The sequence below is a fragment of the Martes martes genome, assembly GCF_963455335.1.
Source record: "Martes martes genome assembly, chromosome: 10".
Lineage (NCBI taxonomy): Eukaryota > Metazoa > Chordata > Mammalia > Carnivora > Mustelidae > Martes > Martes martes.
This window is the reverse complement of record NC_137898.1, coordinates 48,742,143-48,763,933: the sequence shown is the minus strand read 5'-3', so window position 1 is coordinate 48,763,933 and position 21,791 is coordinate 48,742,143. Positions and strand designations below refer to the sequence as shown.

Here is a 21,791-nt window from a genome sequence, read left to right as displayed (position 1 = left end):
ATGTTGGTGTGATCATTAGTCTTGGAAAGGTTCTGGGCAGGGGCAAATCCTACTGTTTGGTGTCAAAAATATTCAGATGACCCATCTAATTGCTCGTGGTGACTGTTCTTGGCTTGATCAGGTCAGGCCTCCAGTGAGTTAGTTCAGTCTGCTACTTTTTTCCACCAGCCTCCTTTAGACCAAGGAAGAGAGATCCTTTTGGTTATCTTAGATATTCAGAGTTCTGTAGGGACAGGAAGGACCACCCCTCCCTTCTCACTGACCTCTGAACTCCTCAAGATTTTGTGGCAAGGGCTGGAGAAAGAACAATTAGACATGTCAGCTGTGAAAGGAACGCATGGGGTCAGGAGACAGTTATCAAAGTATCTTCCGGGCCTGCTCTTCCCCTAAGTGGCACTTGGGTCATGTTTCTTAGAGTCTGTAGGGGATCCAGCTGGCCTCATCAGAGTAACCTAACTAGGTCTTGAGGTCAACAGAGTAGAGTGGAGAGAAGAGTGGGCTGAAGCCAAAGACCCACATTCTAATATTGATTGTCAACAACAGTAGTTGCACGGCCTTGGGCCACTCACCGAACTTCACCTGCCCTCTGATTTCTCATTGAGGAAATAGGGGAGGTGTAGAGGGCTAGGTAGCATTTCAAGGAGCTTCCTAAAATTCTGTGTCTTTTTGGTGCTCTCTGTCTGTCCTGGCGATCCGCACTGCCTTCTCCAGGTCACCTCCTCCTCATGTAGCTGGAGCTTGCTTCTGTAGGCACTTTTCTCCTGGCCCATGCAGCCTCACCACCTCTCTCTCCCCTACCCAACCCTGGGACATGCCAGAGGACAGAGAAGAACTGCCTGTTGTAGCTCTAGTCTCTTGCCAAGCAGCATGGGGACAATCTAACGTTTTGCTAGAGAGTTGGGAACCTAGGGGATGTAGGTGGGATTGGAGGGGAGCGAGGAAAAGCTTTGAGAGAGAGGAAGCCAGCCGAGATGACCTGAGGTTGTTGGCATAGCCAAGCTCTCAATGCTACAAGTTTTCTGGAGTTGAGTTGTTGCGTTGTTTGACCAGAGAGAGTGGGTGTGTTCTGAGGAATATGGCCCCAAGTCTCTCCTCTTCTTACCCAGCCAGGCTCTGTGCTCAGGAGTGACCAGACACTCTGGAGCAGTAAAAGTCATAGTGTTGATAGAAGTCTGCTTGGTGGGAGCTACGAGAGATGAGAGGTCTCACACAAGTAACTAACACAGAAGGAGGGAGAGCTGAGAAAGGTGGGTCTGCCTCTAAGATCAATGATCCTAAGGTATCAAGACTGGGAAGAATCTATAGATCATCCAATCCAGTTCTTCGATTTTATGGGTAAAAAAAACCAGAGACCTGACTTAACAAGACCCTTGGAGCAAGGTAGGGGTAGAACTGAGGTGAAGGCCAGGTCTCCTGATTCCCCACCGAGGGAGCCCAAAACATCCCCTGAAGTGGCTTCTCCCCCAGCACCATGTTGCATCCTCATGTGGGTCCAGCTACCACACGTCCCACGTGTCTCTTTGACCCTGAGCATGACTGCCCCACATATTAGCAAGGTCCCACTGCTGCCACTTCATTGTTTATTGGGACCTAATAAAACCCGGGTGCAGCCACATGGAGAAGAGGAGGCTTCTCATGTACAGGCCGTTGGGCTTGCGCTTAGTGACTTACCATGGCTGGGTTGGCGTTCCTCTGTCTTCTGGTGTGTCTTAGGGTGAAAGGTTAACCAAAGACAGGGAACGAAGGCTCTGATCTCCTAGCCTCAATAAGAGTGGCCTCTTGTGGGTCTGTCATTCAGATAAAAATCACCTTTGTTGCTAAGCAGGCCTCGTTCTGAGAATCCCAAGCTCAGGGTGTGGGTTGAGTGCAGCCTGCGCTGTCTCTTACTCTAAGAGAGACTACTTTGTGGTGTTAATGGCACATGAACTAGGGCGGGGGCCATTCTTTTTTTTTTTTTTTTTTTAAATAGGACTCTATTTGGCTTTGCTTTTCCTACTGAGCTCCGGGAAATGAGCAGACACTAGGTGATACCTATGACCTTGTCATTCCCTCACAGCAGCCTGCGGAGAGGTGACATTATTCGTGATTTTGTAGAGAGGAAAGTTGAGGCAGATACAGGTGAATTAACTCACTGGGGCCACGGCTCAGAAGGGGGTGTCTGACTCCATTGTCTCTTCTCATTCCACATTTTACATGGCCTCTCTCAACACTAAGAATGGTGGGCTGGGGCTAAGTGGGCCAGGCACTGATTGGGGCATCAAACATTTACTAGGCGACTTCTGAGTGCTAGGTCCTGGGCTGGGTTGTGGAGACGCAGGGGTGAGTAAGCCCTCATCCCTTTATGCCCGAGAGCTTGCGTCCTGGGCTGGCAGCCAGATGGATGCGTACAAAGTGACAGCTACTGTTCTAAGCGTTGTCGTAAACACATCAAATGCTCTGGAAGCCCTGAAAAGAGAGCCTCACTTAGGAAACACTGCACCAAGTAGGTGCTGGAGGAGTTGGGTTCTGGAGGACGAATAGGAGATCGCCAGGCAGATAAAAAGGCAGAAGGTTTCCGAGCAAAAAGATGTGGTGGTATGAAAGTTCTCGATTCGGTGCTTGTGAGTAAGGAAGAGTTATGTGTCTGTTTTCTTCTTAGCTGAGGGCGAAAGCAGTGAGACATTTAGTTGAGAGATAAGCTAAGGGAGGAGGAGGGGCTTTGGCACCAGACTTGCTAATTATGTGAGCGTTGTTGAAAGAAGCATCCGTAGGGACCAGCAAAGATTCTCCAGATATGAATTCCCCAGGCATCTGAAGTACCTTTCCCTGCAGAAACATGCATGGGGCTTGTTTTCAGATGGTATGTGTCCATTTTCCGTGTCTTATGTCTCACGTGTCTGCAGAGGTGTCTATGGATGGGGCGAAGGCTTCTGGTGGGACCCGCCACCCTGGCAGCTCATGTTCAGCATGTCTCTGATTTCTCTTGCCAAATAAGCTGATAACAAACACCCTTGTGAGTTCATGGGCAGACTGTCTCTCCAGGGACCATTCTGCATTCCAGACAGGGCCACACAGTCATTCCGCAGGAGCTGGGCTGTGGGGTGAGAAGGCTACTTAAAAATAAAGACCAATGAAAAGATATAGCTGTTTTTAAGGATGATATTTACAAGGCACAAGGATCCAGGAAGTGGATGACTTGCCATGAGAGAGAGCCAGAATCTTTAAAAATATCAGCTCTGTAGAGAGGGAAGAGTCATGGTGGAGAGAGAGAGAACTCTTCAGCAGTCCTGGACTCTCTCCTTATGGACGAATCCTTTCCGAGATCTGCCCCAGGAAATCCGTTTGGGAAACAGAACTTTGACCCTGACTTGTCCTTTGCTGGGAGGAGGCGAGGGAATTTGGAGTCAAAAGGCTTCTCAGTCCCACCTCACAGTCTCCTTTGTAGCTCCTAGGTTTTGCTTTCTTTTTATGAAGAAAAAGAGAAGATTCTTTCAGATGGTTGCTGCTTAAAAAATGGTGAATGCGTTTTTCAGAGCATAAGCCCAAGAGAGCAAGAGAGGAGACCAGCATCTTCGTTCAGCCAGCCCAAATTTCTTATGTTGGGATGGTGGGCCACCATCTCCCAAACCTCCACAGCCTCCAGAGAAAATTCACCAGAGTGGTCCCACCTACAGTCCTCTCCCCTACACTGCTGTCTGTTGGGCTGTGGGTCAGTGAGGGAGACTTTGACCACTGAATGGGGAGTGGCCAGGGTAGGCTCTGGTCCAGGAGTGCTTATCCCAGCATCTCTGAGCTCTAAGGAACACTGCCTTTGCATGTCAGTGGGAGCATGGGGCATCCCTGTCCTCAGAGCTGTGCCGCCCACCCACACAGGTGCACGTTGCCTTCCATGCCAGCCTCGTGACTCCTACCGATGGCATAGGACAACCCGGCAAGCCAGTAATGTCCTCAGAGGTCAGCTCAGCAGTTGAGTGTCTCTTAGGGTCTGGGTCTGCCCTGTCTTATCAGAGAGGCCTTTCTGTATTTAGTCTGGAAACTTCACTGGTTTTATGCAGTTTCTGGGAAAGGAGTTCCCAGGAGACCTCAGTTTCTCTGCACAGCGAGGAAGTGGACAAAACTATCTTTCTTTCTGTCTTCAGCTCAGACACATGAACTGCCTCCTAAGAACACTGTATTTGACATGGAGAGAGAACCCCCTCAGTGGGTCCCGCTGAAGGGCAGACGTGCTTTCTAAGAGCTTTTTCATTCTGTTTCTGGCCTGTTCACTTCCCCGAAGTCCCATCCGAGAACTCTTCAGCAGTGTTCATTTGCCTGGCACATGGGCATCCGTGTCTGTGGGGAAGATAGGAACAAATAAATAGCCAGTGAGTAGATCCTGCGATTTTCCAGCAGAAGAAGGAAGCGAACAGGTCTCAGACTGAGTTGCCCTGAGTGCCCTGAGTGCTCCCCACGATCCAGCATGCACTCCAGTCCCTGGTGCAGAGGGATTTACAGATCTCCCATCCCGAGACTGGACCTAGTGGGAGGGCCAGATGATCTTTGAGCCACATCCAGAATGTTCCCCACTCAAGACGTGCGTCTGGTTTTCAGGGCTTAAAACAAATAGACAAACAAACCACAATAACAACAACAAACCGCTGGCCACACTGGGCCCAGGGAAAGCAGAATCTGTCCATTCTGCTGGCTACTCCCGCTTGCCCTGCCTGCTCCCACATGGCTGGCTATCCCTCGTGAGAACCTCCTGCTGGGTGTCCCTGTTTCATCACGCAGCTTCTCCACAGCACAGGGGACCTCACATTTAAATCATAGAGCCTGGCTTCTGGACCACGTTGACATGTGGGTAGGCTTTGAACAGCCTATGGGGCTTTCTGACTCAGGCAGGGCTGAGCTGCCCAGGCAGGGGCGCACACCTGCTCATAAAAGCTGAATGCAATTCACAGGCCCCTGTATGGAGACAGGGGGAGGGGGGTGGCTGGCCCAACTCCTAGCTGGGGGGACGGCCTCGTGGAAGGAATGGGCAAGCATCACCCCTTCCCCTGCCCTGGGCACACCCACTGCTGGCTGCCGAGGTCCGGGCAGCTATTACTTAAGTTGCTCATAACGTTCATGACAGTATAAACAACAAAGTGGTCTAATTACATATCAGGAAATTGATCCTGAGATTAAAGGTCTATCATTCAAATGAAAAATGTTGGAAGTCTTTTAAATGCTAACTCTGAAGGTGGTACAGTATCAACTGTTCTGTTCCTCCTGAAACAGATTTGTACAGGTAGACGTTCATTTACTTGACAAACATGTACTAGCTGCTTCCCAGGAGTAGACCCCACACTGACACTGACATTATGAAGGTAAAAACAAATAGACAACTTGTTGATGGCTGAATTAGTGAAAAAGGGGCATGATATAAAAAGTCTAATTATTTGAATCTTTAATATTGATTGAATGCCAATTGTGTCCTTAGAACTGAGCTGAGTACTCTGGAAAACAGGGAAAAACACCAAAAAACAAAAGACAGTGGCCTTTTCCTTAAGTTCATTTATTAATCGTCCAGACAAGATCAATGCACAAAAAAATGTATTGGGTGCAAGGCTAAATGAAGTACTAGATAGTCCGGCCCGTGCCTCATCCCTGTGTTGTGACTGTTTGTCTACCCGCCACCCAGTCCTGCACACCTCCCCCCAGATGGCAATTTATCGGAAGCTGGGGGACAGAGCTTATTCACCTACGATGCAGGTTCTCAGTAAATGTAACGAGTGGAACCGGATGTGGTTAGTGACTCCCAGACCTGGCTTTGGGCCACAGCATTCCCCGGAGAGTTAAAAACATCTTCCCCCTTAGCCCTCTGGCTATATAAGCCCCTTTTGGGAGTGGGCCCAGGAAGCTGTATTTTTGGACCCTTCCTGGTGAATCTGCGGTGCAGACGGGTTTTGTGGCCTCTGGCATGGACTCCAGGGGTGAAAAAAACACACAGGCAAAGAAGTTCAGTAAGTTGTGGGGCAGCTTAAGTTGTGGTGCCCGGACACTCCAGCTCCTCCCGGTGCCACTCCTTGCAGCTTTCCTGCAGGCTACCGATCATGTCATCGGTCACTCCATCCTGTCTGTGTGTCCACATGGAGGGCCTGGGGAGCCCGAGAAGGGAGTGTGGACTTGCACAGAGTGGTGCAGGGAGCCTCAAGGGCTTTGGGAATAGGGTAGAGGGGGGTGGTGGCAAGATGGGAAGTAGAGGCTAGGTTGGAGGCCCCTGCAGTTGTTTTGGTGGCCAGGAGACAAACGGTAGTCACGATTTTGCCCATAAGCGGTGGCTGTCGGGTATCTACCACCGCCAGAGGCACAAGGGCCAGGCCATGGGGCTGTGCGGCGGAGAGCTCGCAGTGCAAGCAGGCGGGCAGCCCTGTGAGTGGATCAAGTGCAGCAGGACGTCAGAAACCATCATGGGAACCTCCACAGGGTACAGTGTGGGAAAGGGATTGAGGGGAAGCCCAGGTAAGACTTCAAAGAACACCAGTGCTGTCTAGAGCACTGCCTAGCCAGGCATCGTTGTGTTTCATCCTCACGGAGCCCAGTGGGGTCAGGACTATTATTATCCCCATTTTATGGATGGGGGAACTGAGGTTCAAAGAGGTTCAGTAACTTCAGTAACTCATCCAGGCTCACGTACCTAGACAGTGGTGGGTCATGTTTGTCACAAGTCTGCCTGACTCCAGGGTTCCAGTGGTAGAGCCCACTGGGCCTTCACCGAGGAAACAGACTCTGTGGGCATGCGAGACAGCACAGCGGGAGCTGAGGCACAGGCAGGGGGCCTCAGAGGAGTCCGGTTCCTCGGGAGTGGCAGTGGCTCAGTAAGTCAAGAATACAAGGGAAGGGGAAGCAGTTGGGGGCACGTAAGGGGAGAATCATGAAGGTGGTTTCTGTTTTGCTCCTCTAGGGCATTCGGACTTGTCGGGGGGCTGCTGAAGGATTTGAAACAGGAACAGAACCTGATCAAGCATGTGTTTTTGGTGTAAAGGTGTCTTCATTGGCGGCTTGAGAAATTGGCTGGTGGGTTGGAGGGAAGTGATCCAGAAGGAGGAAGGGCTTTATGAGGAGGTTTTGAGGGTTTAGGTGCGAGTAGAGAGGAAGGCAGGTGCTGGTGGATGGGGCTGCTGGGCAGGCAGGACTGCGCAATGGACCTCCTGGGAGGCGAGGGAGAGGGGCAGGGAAGGGGGGACTCTAATGGTTTGGCCTGAGAGTCTGGATGTAGCTGGTGCTGTTCACTGAGTTTGAGGGTACAGGTGAGGGACAGGGGAGGTAAGGTGACCACACAGGAGGTCTCTGTACAGGAGTCACTGCAGCTGGTTTATGGGCCCAGAGTGTGGCAGATCCCACGGAAGGATGTAGATATTGGTTTAAGCCCTTGGCGGTGACAGAAGAGTGAAGATCAGAACCTGGGGACACAGCAAAATCTCAGGGGCATTTAAAAGAGGTGAGTGTGGAAAGACTGAAAATGGGAGTGACAGTGGGCAGGATCGTGTCCCAGATGCGATAATGCGATCGGTGTGGCAGCCTTGGGTGTGAGGCTTGGACCTGGCTCTGTGTGTGAGTGGAAACCAGACTGTGGTGGACGGAAAGGGAGGCAGAAGTGAGGGAGCGGACATTGCTGGGCAACCTAGCCTAGTAAGGGGAGGAGGGAGAGTGCCAGTTTGTTTTCTCTGGTGGAAGCTATACAGACCTAAGTATGACTGAGCTGGTGCACATTTTCAAGATTGACTTCATGTGGGTAAATTCACATGATAACAACAACAAAACCCAGAACTTGTGTTGGGCAATGAAAAAAAAATTTTTTGGCTTGACACATGTAGTCACTTGGCACAACTCTTTAAAACCTGGGCCTTCAGAAGACAGACACCGTGAGACATTGCTGGCCTGTGAGCTTTTCAGGGTCAGGTCTGGTCTGTAGTCATCCCAGGCTCCTGGTTGAGGAGCTGTGTGCAGAGTGGGTGAGCATTGTTGAGAAATCCTTTTCGTGTTCACTTTGCTGTGATTTCTGTCTCCTCCCCAGCATCCGTGTCTGTCTCCAGACCAGTTATTGGGTTCCACCCAGTTCCACCTGATTTCACCACGTCAGGGGATGCAGTGCCCTCCAGATACAAAGGTTCATCTGGGGAGAGGCCTTAAGGATGTGCTGGGCAAAGACTTGGTGGAAAATACGCCTTTAGCTCTCCCATCCCAGCATAAGTTAGATCAAAAGGAAGGAGCTATCTTTTCCATTTGTGTGAAAATGCACCAGTTTCTGCCTTGGTTTGGTTTTGGCTGCCTTCATCTTGAGGTGGTGGGAGTCACCCCTCCGTCCCCCAGCAGGTGCCGGAATAATACTTAGCAGATGCGTGAGTGTGTGTCGTCGTGAGGTACCGCATCTACATTTCACAGACACTCGCTTGTTTATGTTCAGGGGAGCGTTCAGTGGCCCAGAGTCTGTGTAGTTGCCACCACACCACATCAGCTCCCAGGGCCTCAGGAGCTTAGGGCTGTGGGAGGCGGGGGTGGTGCATTGAAACCAAGGAAATGACTAGCTTCTCTGTCCTCTTCTCCCGTCCTGATCCATTCTCACTTAGGGAAGGGCTGTGGATTTTCAGTACAGGGTATAGATGTGTGGGGGGTGGGTGAGGGTGGGGACTTAAATGGAGAGGGGCTCTGAGCTTCAAGCAACTTGTCCAGGATATTGAGGTCCTGATGGAAAGTGAGCTATAAAACAGCAGAACTGGTTGTTTTGGAAGTTGACTCCCCACAATAATGGTGGTAGTGAGAGACCCCTCTCATGTGTTCACGTGTAACTGGGAGAGAAAGCTTTCTGACACAATTCTGGCCCAATTCCCCATACCTACCACACTGTGGTTTACCTCCTACGTTACTTAACGGGATGCTAACTGCCTAGCAGCAAAACCCCCTGGATTCTCGGTCACTTGTCCTGCCCTTGAAGTTCCTGTGTCACGTATGTGAAGTCCAAATGTTCCTGGTCACAGAGGGCTTTCCCGTAGCCAGGCACCCGGGGAATCTGGCTCCTCCGCTCTCATAGCTGGGCCGTCTTCCCCCTTGTGGCTTCCAAAGCTGCTGTGCTCCAGCAGAAGCGAATGAGCACGGAGGGCCCCCCCAGGAGGTTCTCACCAGAAGTTGTGTGCATCACTTGTGCGCATAGCCCATTACCTAGAACTGGTCATGGGTGCTCACAGCTGCAGAGAATGGCCCAGGAGGAAGGAGCAGTGCGTGTAGCGATCAGCTAGCTTGTCTCTGCCGTATCCGCCAAAGCCGGAAAGTTAGCTAGCTCTCAGCTGAGTTTCTGCCGGCAGATTAGCCACTGATGGTGCATTGAGATCTCATTATCCAGATCATAGCATTTTGGAATTTGATGGAAGAAGAGCAGTGCCTGGCCTGGACTGGAGACCACGTCTCTGCTGTGGTGTGCAGGGCACCACGTCTATACCTTTTGGCTCCATCCACTCTGAGTGGGAACACTACGGGTGTAGTGGGTAAGGATGTGGGGTCTGAATTCTGGCTATGGGGCTTCACGTTACAGCTTTACCACTTCTGGCCGCGTGACCTCGGGCCATGACTGACTTTCCTAATTCTTGGAAAAAATGGGAATAACAATAGTGTCTAACAATGACTGGCTTTGTTATAATGATTAATTTCTTTAATACATATGAAGCTTTTAACACATTGCCCAAGATTTCATAGATGCTCATTTAGGGTCAACAATTCCTATGTTCTCAAGGACTGAATACTCATTCATTCATTTAGCGCATACCATATGCAGAGGGTCTCGTGCTAGGAACTGGGAGTAGGGAAGTAAAAAATTCACAGAGGAACCTGCTATAATTGAAGCAAGTACAGGATGCTGTGGGAGGGATCTGACCCATTTGGGGTTAGGGAGCTAGAGTGTCTGGAGGAGAAGGGCCTGGAAGGAGGTCTAGGAGTTAGTAGGGTTAGGATTTGCTCCCTGCCCTGCTTAAGAACACCAAGTATGCTGTGCGATACATCAGACTTAAAGCTTTTTTGAAATGGGGAAGCTTCTCTATCTTACAACAGGGTTCTTCAAAAGGATCCTTACCCAGGGTCCCTGAAATCGATGTTAGCCAATGAAAAATATGCCCAGCCCTGACTTTGAGGGACAGGAGGCTCATCTTATGGCACAGCCATTGCCTCCACTCATTCAAGCGTGATGGTGTGCCCAACAGATCTGAGCTGATCTAGACCTGTTGTCAGGGAGCTTTTAGGGAGTCTGTATGCGCAGGGGAGAATGTTCCCTGCTTTCACAGAGCTGCGGTCTGCTGGTACCGCTGCCTGGGATGGTCAGAATGCAGGGACGTTTTCCCCCAGCAGCGTGTGGTGGGCTCAGGGAGACAAGACTGGGGAGCCGGGTGTTGAAAGAAATTTCACAGGTGCCGAATGTGTGTGGGGGGGACAGTGGTGGTGGTTGCCTGGGGAGGGCAGAACAAGAGATAAAATTACAGCTTGTCAGGACTGAGCTTCCATAGTCTTTTTGGAGTCAGAGAAGATTTGGAAGAAAAAATGAGAAAAGCCTAGATGACTTTACAAAAAAAAAAAAAAAGGTTGTAAGTTATTTCACTGAGCAAGATTCTTTCATTAGCCTAATTTATTTTGCTTATTATGTTTTAATTCAAATGTATTTTAGAAAATTAACTTCAATATTAATTGGGCCACAAATTCTGTACTCTGGCCTTGGACAGCTCACTATGAGGTGGTGATGATGGGTTTTTTAATGCTTTTTTATTTTTGTGGGAAAATCTGCATAGCATAAAACCTAACATTTTAACCATTGTTAAATGTCGAGCTGCTCAGTGGCATTAAGTACACTCGTGATGTTTTCCAGCCTTCACCACCGTTCACCTGCAGAACTTTTTCATCTTCTCAAAGTCTCTACCCCTCAAACACTAACTCCCTACTCCTCTCTTCCTCCAGCCCCTGGCATCCACCCTTCCATCTTCTATCTCTGCATTTTCTTATCCTCAGCACCCCCATTAAGTTCTGAGATAGGAGGGCCTCCTGGAAATCGAAATTGAGAGGTCACAGTGTTCCTGGGCACCCAGCGTGTCACCAGGATGATCTGGGGCATACGCAGAATAGACTAATTTTTTGTTGGTAAGATGAACCCAATGTGTGTGTGTTGAGATACATGTATAATTTTGTTACCTCTTGCCTGATAGCCAGGTATGCAGATTTCTTCCTTGTGGGTTCCTGGGCAAGGCATCCTGCAGGCCCAGCAGGAGATGGGGGCAAAGGTGTGACTTCTTGGAAAAAGGCCTGAGGTCCAGAGAACAGAGCCTGGAGGGGTGGGGGGTTGTGGAGAATTCCGCCTTGGGGCCTCACTTACCTGCTGGAATGCAAGCCCCATTCATCAGGTCAGCATGGTGCCTGGGCTCTCTTTTCTGGAGAAGAAGGATGCTGCTGGTGAGGTGGAGGCCTTCAGGGAGGGGTGCTTGCTGGCCTGAGGAAGGTAAGATTACTGAAACCTGCCTCCTGCTGTCGGGACCCTTGGGCTAGTCAGGGGCCAAAGACTCCTGGACTTGGGATGTGTGTACAGGAGGGCCTTTTACAAGTTGTACACACCCCTGGTTAAACATTTGGGATATGCAGGAAATATGAAGCTAAAAATAAAAATGATCTGAAAGACCATCTCTCTCTCTCTCTCTCTCTCTCTCTCACACACACACACACACACACACACACACAGCTCACATTTGGTTTGTTTTTCCTCTTTAGATATTGCTTTATGGAGTCAGAATCCTATTGAGCATTTAAAACTGTGTTCTGCTCTCCTCACTCTGCATTAGGGCACAAACATTTCCCCATGGATTAAATGTCTTTCTAAATATGATTTTTAAGGGACCACCTAATACTTTATTATTAGGGGGCACTGTGACTTACAAGACTGTGCCCTGTTGTTGACACGCGTAGACTGTCAGAGCCTGAAAGATCTTCAGAGACTCCAGGACTGGACCCATTTGCTGTGCCCAGTGGCTTCGGCAAAGGCAGGCCATACCAGTTCCATCTACGTGGTGCTGCGCGGTTGGTGACTAAGTGTGGATTTTGAAGTGAGCTGGAACTGGGCCCCCGTCACAGCATCCCTAGGTCCTGCCTGTGGGATACTGAGGAGGTTACTCTGTAGTCTGCCTTTTCTTCTGCCAAACAAGGAGGGGTAAATGAGATCACAGACGTGAGCATCTGGGACAGGACCTGGCGCGCCGCCGGCTGCTGAGCTGCACTGCCTTTGGTGTCCTCCCGAGGTGGTACAAGGGGCGGACCCAGACTCCTCATGGCCAGGCTGGAGCGCTGCCCGCCTCAGAGACTTCGCTCCTCCTGGAAGGTCCTTGAACAGAAGCTTAGTGGTCCAAGAGGAGGTGTGGAGAGCTGGCTAGAAATCCTTATCGAGGGACCCCTGGGTGGCTCGTTGTTAAGCATCTGCCTTTGGCTCAGGGCATGACCCCAGGGTCCTGAGATAGAGCCCTACATGAGGCACTCTGGTCAGTGGGGAGCCTACTTTTCCCTCTCCAGCTACCCTGTGCTTGTGTTCCCTCTCTTACTGTCTTTCTCTGTCATAAATAAGTAAATCTTAAAAAAAAATCCTTATTAAAAAATGTTTAAAATAGGGACGTGTGTACTCACATGCATATATACACACATGCCTTTTATACATGCACATACATGCACACACAATGCACATGCACAAATATACACATGGGCATACACATATATGCACGTACATATATACACACATATATATACAGACACACAACGGGAAGCACATACGGCTAACTTATACTTACATTATAGAAAAGCAAGGTGGGTGAACTCTGGGATGACTCCTTGCCCCTTCCCCCACCAAAGCCCTTGTTGCAAAGCAGAAACAGAGGAAAGAAGACCACCCCACCCCACAGACTTGTTGTGAGGGCTCCTTAGGATAATGCTGGTGGAAGACCCTGGCCTGCTGTGGGTCTCTGGTCCCATGGGCCTCTTCCTGGCACCATGACTGGTCAGCATATGGGCATCCGTGGCTCACTGGAGCAGGGAGGGATCTGCTGCTGGGATTCCGGGAAGAAGGGGATGGAGGTGAGGAAGTGGGGCTGTGGGGGGTCTCTTTAAGCCAGACCAATGGAGTCAACACTGTTGAAAGAGTAAGGGGAGGGCTGGGGCTGAAAGGGCAGGAGCCCCAGTGGCCTGGGCTCTCAGTGGGGGAACCCCATAGAAGGTAGGACCTGAGCTCCCTGCCTGGGACAGTGTAGGCCGAGAGCAGTATCTAGTCCCTTGTGGCAGGCTGGGAACTTGTTTGGGCTCTCCCAGTGTGTCTCCTGGATGCATTTTCCTGGGCCTTTCCTAGTAGGGCTCCAGATGGCGTGTGTTAGAAAAGGGCATGTGTGGGTTCAGCCTGCGCGGAAGGAAGGGCTTTGACTTCCTGTGGGTGATCTCTGGGGTTAAAATCAGGAACAGAAAGAAGCTTGTGGACAGACAGGATTGATCTCCCTGGGGAGTGACTAAGGCAAATTAATCTCCTTTCAGAGGAGGCAAGGGTGGCTGGAGCAAGCGACCCCAGGAGGCAGTGTGCTCTCCATCTGGGGAGGTGAGCATGGGAAGGCTGTGGACCTCTGGCTGGAAGGGGATGACAGGGACAAGGGGGCCCTTGCAGTCCCTTCCCAACTCTTGGAGATGCCCTCTTGGTTCAGGTTGGTTGCTGTATGCCCTTGTAGTTGGAAAGCCAGGCCTCCTCTGGCCAGAGTGAGAAGATGAGGCCTGCAGGCATCGCCTGTGGTCCTGGGCTTTGTGGAGATGTGGTGTATGTGGGAGGCATTTCCCTGGCTGTCTCTTGCCTCACGCAGGTGTTGGGTCCCAGTTGCTGTGACTGAGGGTCTTCTGTGTGTGTGGCTCAGACCTGGGCCTTCTAGTTCTTCTGACCACCCCGGGAGTGCTTGGAAGGGTGAGCAGCCTGGGCGCTCATTGGCGGGATACCTGAGAGATGGTATGTTTGAATGGGGAGCTTGGCAATATCCATGGCAAGGCAGTCTGGTTTTTATTGTCTAGTTCTTATTAGATCTACTTCTTTAATTAAAGTACAAGTTGTCATGATGTATTGGTTTCCAGTGTACATGGTACTGTGACCTTACAAGGTTATTACAGTATTACCGAATCTGTTCCCCTGCTGTCCTTTTCATCCTTGTGACTTACTTCATAACTGGAAGTCTGTATGTCTTCGTCCCCTCCTCCTGTTTGGCCCACACCCCTCCCCTGACCCCATGGGATTCATCTTTAGATTGTTTACCTTGAGACATACCTTGCCTTTGTACTTTGAGGGTGTTGTTGAGGGCTGAGCTTTTCTCCTGGGCCCGACTGCAGCTTTGGGAGAAGGTTCTGCCTGGTGTCCCTCTGGCCCTCAAGTTTTTATAGAACTCTGATTTATCGACCACCTTGTTACCCTGTTTGATGCCATTTGGCAGGTGAAGAGGCCCAGGGAAGATGGGGAGGGTTCCTAAATGTGAGCACACTGGAAGCTCTTTGGCTAGGAAGTTCCTTCTCTCATTTGAGAGAAGTGCTTAGGGGTTCTGTATCAATCTTGAACTTGTCTCCCAGATGCCCTGGACCAAGCCCATTCCTCATGTTTGGAGGCCCTGTGGTTTTTAATTTGTAGCAGCCTGGGGCAGGGAAAGGGGGTTGCTTTGTGACTCATAAAGTCACACAGGCAGAACCACAAATAAGGGACTCCAGTTGGCAAAAACCAAATTGCTTCAAGGCTATTCTTGGAAACTAAAGCATCACGTCTTGTTTCTTCCCAGAAAATGCAGAAACCTTTCATATTTCTGGGTGGTTTTATTTATATTTCGTATCAAACTCTAAAAAGCAACAGCTGGGTGGTGGTTGACAAGGAAAATTTTAACAAGAAGAGCTACTACCCAGGAGCCTCTGCTTTAAGTAATCCTTGAGTTTCTTTTGGGGAAGGAGAAAGGGGATCCACTATAAGAATTCCACTCCTGTCTCCGGAAGAAGGGGCTTTGGAGCACAGATTCAGACTCCCAAAGCCCTTCCAAGTCAGCCTTTCTAGCTCACTAACAGAGCTACCTCATACCAAGGACGTTTTCTGTTCGTTCTTGAAACCTCCTTCTTCCTCACTGTACATTTGAGGGAACTGAAATCTCAGAAATTAAGTGAGTTGTCCAAGGGTACACAACTAGGAAGTGGATTTGAACCCACATCTTCTGAGTTGAAAGCCTGTGGCTTCTACTTTTAAAGTCCAGATAATTCCTTGACCTGGGCAGCTGGTCCCTTCCTTCTGCTTGGATGGCGTTTGGGCCGTTGGAAGGATAGTAACGACTGCTGGTTATCAGGTAGCTGCCAGGCGCTAAATACGTCACATTTGTGAGAGAGTTTATTCCTTCCGGCCCTATGAAGCGAGCGTGATCATCTCGTTTTGCCGATGAGGAAACAGGCTGAGATGTGTTAGATAACTTGCCTCCCTGGTGCGTGAGACCAGATTCACACCCCCGTCTGGCAGACTCTAAACACTGAGGCTCTTCCGGAGGAAACCTACCCCACATGGGTGTAAAGAGTCATTTTTAAGGTCTTTAACTTCAACTGGATTCAAGCTGACTTTACAGTTGAAACCAGACCCTTCAGACGAGGAGGCAGGTCTGAGCCTGGTACGAGGGGCTGGGATACAGTCCAAGGCAGCCTGTCTGCTGTCCTGCCATCTCTCTCCACCACACCTCCCCCGTCCCCCCATCTCCCTCTAGATAAGAGCCAGCTCCTGGAGACCCCACACACAGCCAGCCCCCTCCACAGCACCTTTGGCTCTCCACTGGAGTAAGATTAAGTCCTTCATTTTCCTTTTGGGGGAGGAGGGGTGCCTGCTGGAGTTGGAAGGAGACAGGTTCTTCCAGTTCGTAAATGATTCTCTGGGTTTGGCTTGATACCTCTAAACAGTTCACCATTTTAGACAAGGAGGAGTTGGCAACTTGAAGAGTTGATTTACAGAAGTATTTCTCAAACCAGTGCATTCCCCAGGCACAAGTCTGCCCCACATGAGGGACGCAGCACCCATTTCCACCTCTGCCAGGAGCCTCCTGGGGCTGGGCCATGCTATCACACACCTCTCTCACCCTTCCCAGCAACCCCACAAGGTGGAGATTATCGTGTCCTTTACAAAAGAAGAAACTGAGGCTCAGAGCTTCTGGACTTGTGTGAGGCTGTAAGGGCAACCAGGGGCCAAACTGAGCTTTGGACTTGGGCTCCAATGGCCCTGAAACATGTGGCTTTCTCTACACCACCGGCCCGTCCCCAGAAAGGACTGCAGGTTAGCCACAGAATTCAAGTAGTTGTGGATCTCCATCAGTGGCCACATCCTTTGTTCGGTGCTGGGGACACAGTGGTTCCAAAGATAGGGACCGAGGATGGTCCTTTGCTCTGAAAAGTGAACGAGTCTTGCTCTCCGTTTATGCTGTCTGGGTGGCAAGTCTCGGACGTTGGGGAGAGCCGAAACAGTAGGAGGCAGTGGTAACGTGAGCGATGCCGAAGTGAGCACTGCAGACATTTAAGGAGCCCAGAGAGCCTCTGGGAGGGAATCCACGTCTCATCAGCATCTAGCAAAGCACAGGCCCAGTTCTCCTCGTGTTCATTTTGCTGAGTTGCAGGGAACAGAGCTGCCAGGTCAGTGCCCTGGAGGACAGAGGCCTGGCTTAGAGTGGAACTTGGCTGGAGCAGAGAATGTGCCTTCAGCCGAGCTCAGTGCCAGGCACACTGGAGGCTCATGGGGGCAGAGGAGGGGTGGGGAGGGGTCGCATACTGTGGCTGGTGCCCCCTCAGCCAGCAGCATCTGGGTGTCTGCCGGCTGCTCCTGCGGGTGATACAATGGGGCTGCCGTCTAGCATTCCTGTGTGTGTGTGTGTGTGCTGCTTTCTCCCGGGGCTCTCGAAGGGCTCTCCCGGCAGCCGTGTTGACAGCCGCCTCCCTCTCCCATGCGTCCCTGACACCTCTGCCCAGAGATTCCTCTTGGCCTGCTGCTCTGTCTCCTGAACCCCGCAGCCCACAGGAGAAGCCAGATCCCCTCCAGAATCTGCCCTGGATGCGCCCATCACCCTTTGTGGTGAGTTCGGAACCTCCAGACGCCTTGAACTTGCTGTCATTCTGCAGCTGTCCTGGCTCTTTCCAGACTCACACCAGTGTGGCATTTCTTTTGCCTAAGAACTTCTATTCCCTGGTCTCCTAATGAAATTCACCTTCTTCCTAAAATTGTAGTATTTGAGCATCCCCCTCTCTGCCCTGTGGCTCCTCTGGATACCTCTAGGCTCTGCTGGACCCCTCCTTTTCTGGCTTCCGTGCACCGTGTTCATTTTTTTTAAAGCGCTTGCCTGTTGTCTTATAATCAACTCTCTATACACCTGTCTTCCTCACAAGGCCCCGTCTCTGCATCCCCAGGACCTAGGGTGATGCATGGCTCTTGCTTAGGATCCAGTAATTGTTGCCAAATGAAGGAGTGAAGGATGAAGGAAGAAAATAAACACCATTGTCTGCTTTTAATATTGTAAGGCCAGCCCACAATCCAAATGCACCCACAATAGTGTTTCTGTCTGGAGAGTGGGAAGCCGCCCAGCCCAAGGGCCTTGCCTCTGTGTTTGCTGACCTCCTCCTGCCAGGCCTCTGTCTGAGAGAGCTTGGTATGCTGTATCGTCTTGTTTACAGACCCTCTCGAGCAGTCCTGACAGCTGGGCGGCCCTAGTTCCTCCAGTCTGGTCTCTTTGCACTAGCTTTGGATTCTGGAAAAATAGCTATTGCTTTGGAAAATCGACCCTAACTTATTTTTGTTCCTTTGAAACTTGAATGACTTTCCTAAGAAATGCCTGAGGTTAGAGTGGTGCAGAGAGACAGGCCGATGGCCAAAACCCAGGCAAGCTATTTTCGTGTTGTGAATGAATACCCATCGCGTTTTTCCTTCCACCGGCCTGAGCACTTGTTCCAAATAGCTCACAGCTTGGGCTCACAAAGCACAGACTCCTTTGGTATATGGGGTGGAGACCCACGTGTGTCTGTGTCTGTCTGTCTGACTGAGGTGGATGCTGTACTTGTAGCAGACACAAGGAAGAGAGAGAAGTTTCGAGAAGTTGCCATTTGTCGTCTCTATAGGGGAAAGACTTGCCCTCTGGTAACTAATGGAAGAAGACTTCCAAGTTTGGTGTTTAAGGATAGGTGGGAAGGCCACGAAATCTAGGGAGGCACATGCTTTGAATGTTTTGCTCTGTGTTCTGGTACGTGGCTAGATACACTAATATCAGTCAACTCATTTATAGCACCATGAATTAAAGGTTTTCAGTGGTGCTCACAAAATCCAGTGTGCTTCTCTGCTTTGTCCCTTGCCCTTTACTAGTTCCTATTTCTTGAACTATCTGGCTCATAGCAAGATTGACCAGGTAATGCTGACATCAACCCAGGCATAGCTTTGAGTGATCTGTAGTTCTTTACAGCCCACGAGAGGAGTGGGGTATTGGAGGGGAAGAAAGACTGCTAGGAAGACAGCATTGCCAGGTCAGAAGGGATGACTGTATATTTTCTGTAGATGGTTTATGTTTAGCATTAAGTATTTATGTTTAGTATGCTTAATATCCCAAAGGAATTTTAATTTTCCTTCCCAGCGCCCATCCCCCCCACTCTGCCTGTGCTGCCATGGTGCTCACCTCTGCTTCCACCTACCTTTGCAGGTGTGACGTGTCTCCAGATACTTGATGGTATTGTCCTCTGACATCTCCATACCACTGCACCACACAGCTCCTGAAACATGGGGGAAAACGAAGATGAGAAGCAGAGCCAGGCTGGGCAGATTTTCGAGAACTTTGTCCAGGCTTCCACATGCAAAGGCACCCTCCAGGCCTTCAACATCCTCACACGACACCTGGACTTAGACCCTCTGGACCACAGGAACTTTTATTCCAAGCTCAAATCCAAGGTGACCACCTGGAAGGCCAAAGCCCTGTGGTACAAACTGGACAAGCGTGGATCTCATAAGGAGTACAAGCGAGGGAGGTCCTGTATGAACACTAAGGTAAGGGAAAACCCTGGGATTTCTTACCTGTGTGGGACATGCGGGTTGGCTTGGGAAGTGAGGCAGCTCTCGCCATTCTGCCGTTCTGAGGTTCTTAATAGGTGTGGGAGTGTGTGAGCATTTTGCTCGGTTAAAGGTTTCCTTTGTCTGTACGAGCACAGCGTGTCCTGTGTGGGACCTTCTGTCCTACCATGGTGGCCTTAGCTACTCTCCCTGTGTCCTCTCCATGGCAGAGAGAAGAAAGTCATGCTCGTCATTATCCTCCTACTATTACTGCTACTACTTCTAGTAGCTAGTTGCTCTAGTGCATGCCGGGCACTTTGTAAGCGTGGTTTCCGTGAACATCCGTGGTCCTTTGGGCCATTTGAGAGCTCTGGAAACTGAGAAGTCAGTTATCTTGCCCAAGATCACACACCAAGGAGGCAACCTTGGTCTGTCTGATTCTAGAGCTTAAGCCCTAAATTCTGTTCCCCTGGGAGCCACTGTTGTAGAAAGATCCCTTGACTTTTATTGGCTAAGAAATAGGTCTTTGGTCCTTACTGCCTTTTCCTCCCTCTCTCTTCCCCTTCTTCCCCCCACCCTCTTCCCCGGGATACATTTCTGTGCTCGGGTCACGCTTGCAGTTAACCCTCCATAGGCCGATTACTCTCCCCTCCCCCCCGCACTGTTTGACCATAGGCTACTTCGATGAACATGGCCTAAGTAAGCAGTGCATGACATCTCTTCTCTCTCTGCGATGCCCATTGCCTAATGGGCAGCCGGAAGTCAAGACTTCCCTGCTGGCCCTTGGGGGCTGTCAGCCCTGGGCTGTGGTCCAGACTGTATGTTTAGGTTAAAAGTGAGCGTGCTGTATTTAGACCTCACAGGAGGTAGCTCAGCCAGAGCCCTTGGAATTTTAGTTGGTGCCAATCCCAGAGAAGGGGATTGAACTCTCCATGGCGATCAGGACTGTTGTGTTTTTGTTTTGGTGATGAGGAGCTGTTAAGTGTACCGTGGGATACCGTGGGATACAGCCACTTTCCCTTGCCCCTGGGGGACAGCTGCCAAAGCTCCTCCAAGCCCCAGGGCACGCTGACTTTATGGGGCATAGAAGAGCATTCCACCAGGCCAGAACTTGAGCCTGGAGCTCCAGCCGTCCAGGCAGTGCCTGCCCGTAACCTGCCAAGGGGGTTAGCCCTTCAGAGCGGAGACGGAAGTATTACAGAGAAAGGAGAGAAAGGGGTGCAACCCCCACCTAGCTGCTATAACTTCCCGGCTGCTGGATCACTGGGAAGCTCTTCAGTCTTGGAGGGGGGTTGCTGTTTGTTTTCAAAGCATCGCCCTCTTCAGTAACAGCGTGTGGCGGCTTTCTTTTGAAAAGGTCCCATGGAAGTCAGGTGGCCAGGCTGTGAGATGTTTTCTCAGGAAGGTTTTCAGAGACCTTATTCTATGAGGAAGTGCCATGGCCTCATGCACCCACAGTATCTAACTTTTGAGAGGACTCTCTCTAGGTGATCCAGGGATCCGAAGACAGATCTGCCGAGGGAGTGAGCCCACATGGGGGTTGGATGGAGGCTTGACCACCAGGAAGATGTGTTTTTTTTTCAAAAATCAACCGTCGGTCGGTTGTCTCGCTTGTCTGGCCACCCTTATTTTACAAGCTTTGATGGGTGGAGATAGAAGAGTCCTTGTGGACTCTTGTGGTTGGCACGTCACCACTGGTGCCTGAGATATAAAGAGAAGGCACTAACATCTGTGGTTAGTGATGCAGAATTGAGAGTGCATCTTGCTCAGGAATTTTATGCTTCGTGGGAGGAGGAACAAAGACCTTTCACATGTGTGGTAGCCCATCTCCTAAAAACTACATAGATCCTGGAGCGTGGAACACATTTGAAAATGTGCTCTAAGTATGGCTTGGACTGTGTAAGGTCACTTGAGATGCACACTTCATAAACCCAGCTCAAAGCTAAACAAAAAAGGGAATCATTAACTTGTATAAACAGGAAGGTCTGGACAGTCTTTCCCAGCCTGTCTCCTTCCATCTATGTCTTGGACATTTTGCTCTATGTTGGCTCCATTCTTCCCTCCTGTGAACAGATACTCTCCATGTTGGTGGCCTCTAGTTCATATCTTTATAGCTCTGTGACCCAAAGGCTAGACTCGCTCTCCTCCTGCTCAATATTGAATTAAAATCTCAGGGAAGGATTCTGATTGGCCAGTCTCTGGACCAATTATTGTGCCCAAACCAGGAGAACTGACTAGTGCCTTTGGCAGCCCTTTCAAGCGTCACATGATTGACATGAGGGAGGAGCAGTTTCCCAAGATCGCAGAGGTGTGAGATGAAGAAATAACAGGTGTCCTCTGTAGGGACTGTTTATGTGCACTCTGGTTATCCTATAGTCTCTGTCCATATTGGATTCATGTGGATAGTTAATAGCTGGCTCGGAGAGCCTAGAGCTTATAGTCCTTGCTGTGAGTCAAACAAAACACAGAACGTGGCTCCTCCCTCTCTTCTAACATGAACAGACACTGTCTCACTCACACACCTTGTTTAGGTATCCTTGGGTGTAGTAGTTGATGCTAAGCATTAGCCAAACAAGAAATGCTGGGTATTAGCATGCACATGGATGAGCATTAATGCTAAGACCTATAGCATGGGGAGGGGGGGATCTGGTCTCAGGCCCAGAGCCAAGCCCCTGGCTAGCCACAGTTAGAGTAGAAGTAAATGGAATTCAGCCAGAACCCTCATCTTTCCATTATT

The 21,791-nt window shown here is 50.3% G+C and overlaps 1 protein-coding gene across 3 annotated transcripts in view; it reads left to right on the top strand.

The window, feature by feature from the left end:
* The window catches only part of MICAL2 (microtubule associated monooxygenase, calponin and LIM domain containing 2), a 208,423-nt gene that overhangs the window by 28,723 nt on the left and 157,909 nt on the right, over nt 1–21,791 (top strand). For all 3 annotated transcript variants that reach the window (XM_080814900.1, XM_080814899.1, XM_080814898.1), the window contains exon 3: nt 18,711–19,051. In XM_080814900.1, the coding sequence (XP_080671026.1) occupies nt 18,788–19,051 (264 nt within the window). In that variant the 5' untranslated portion in view covers nt 18,711–18,787. The remainder of the gene's footprint in view (nt 1–18,710; nt 19,052–21,791) is intronic.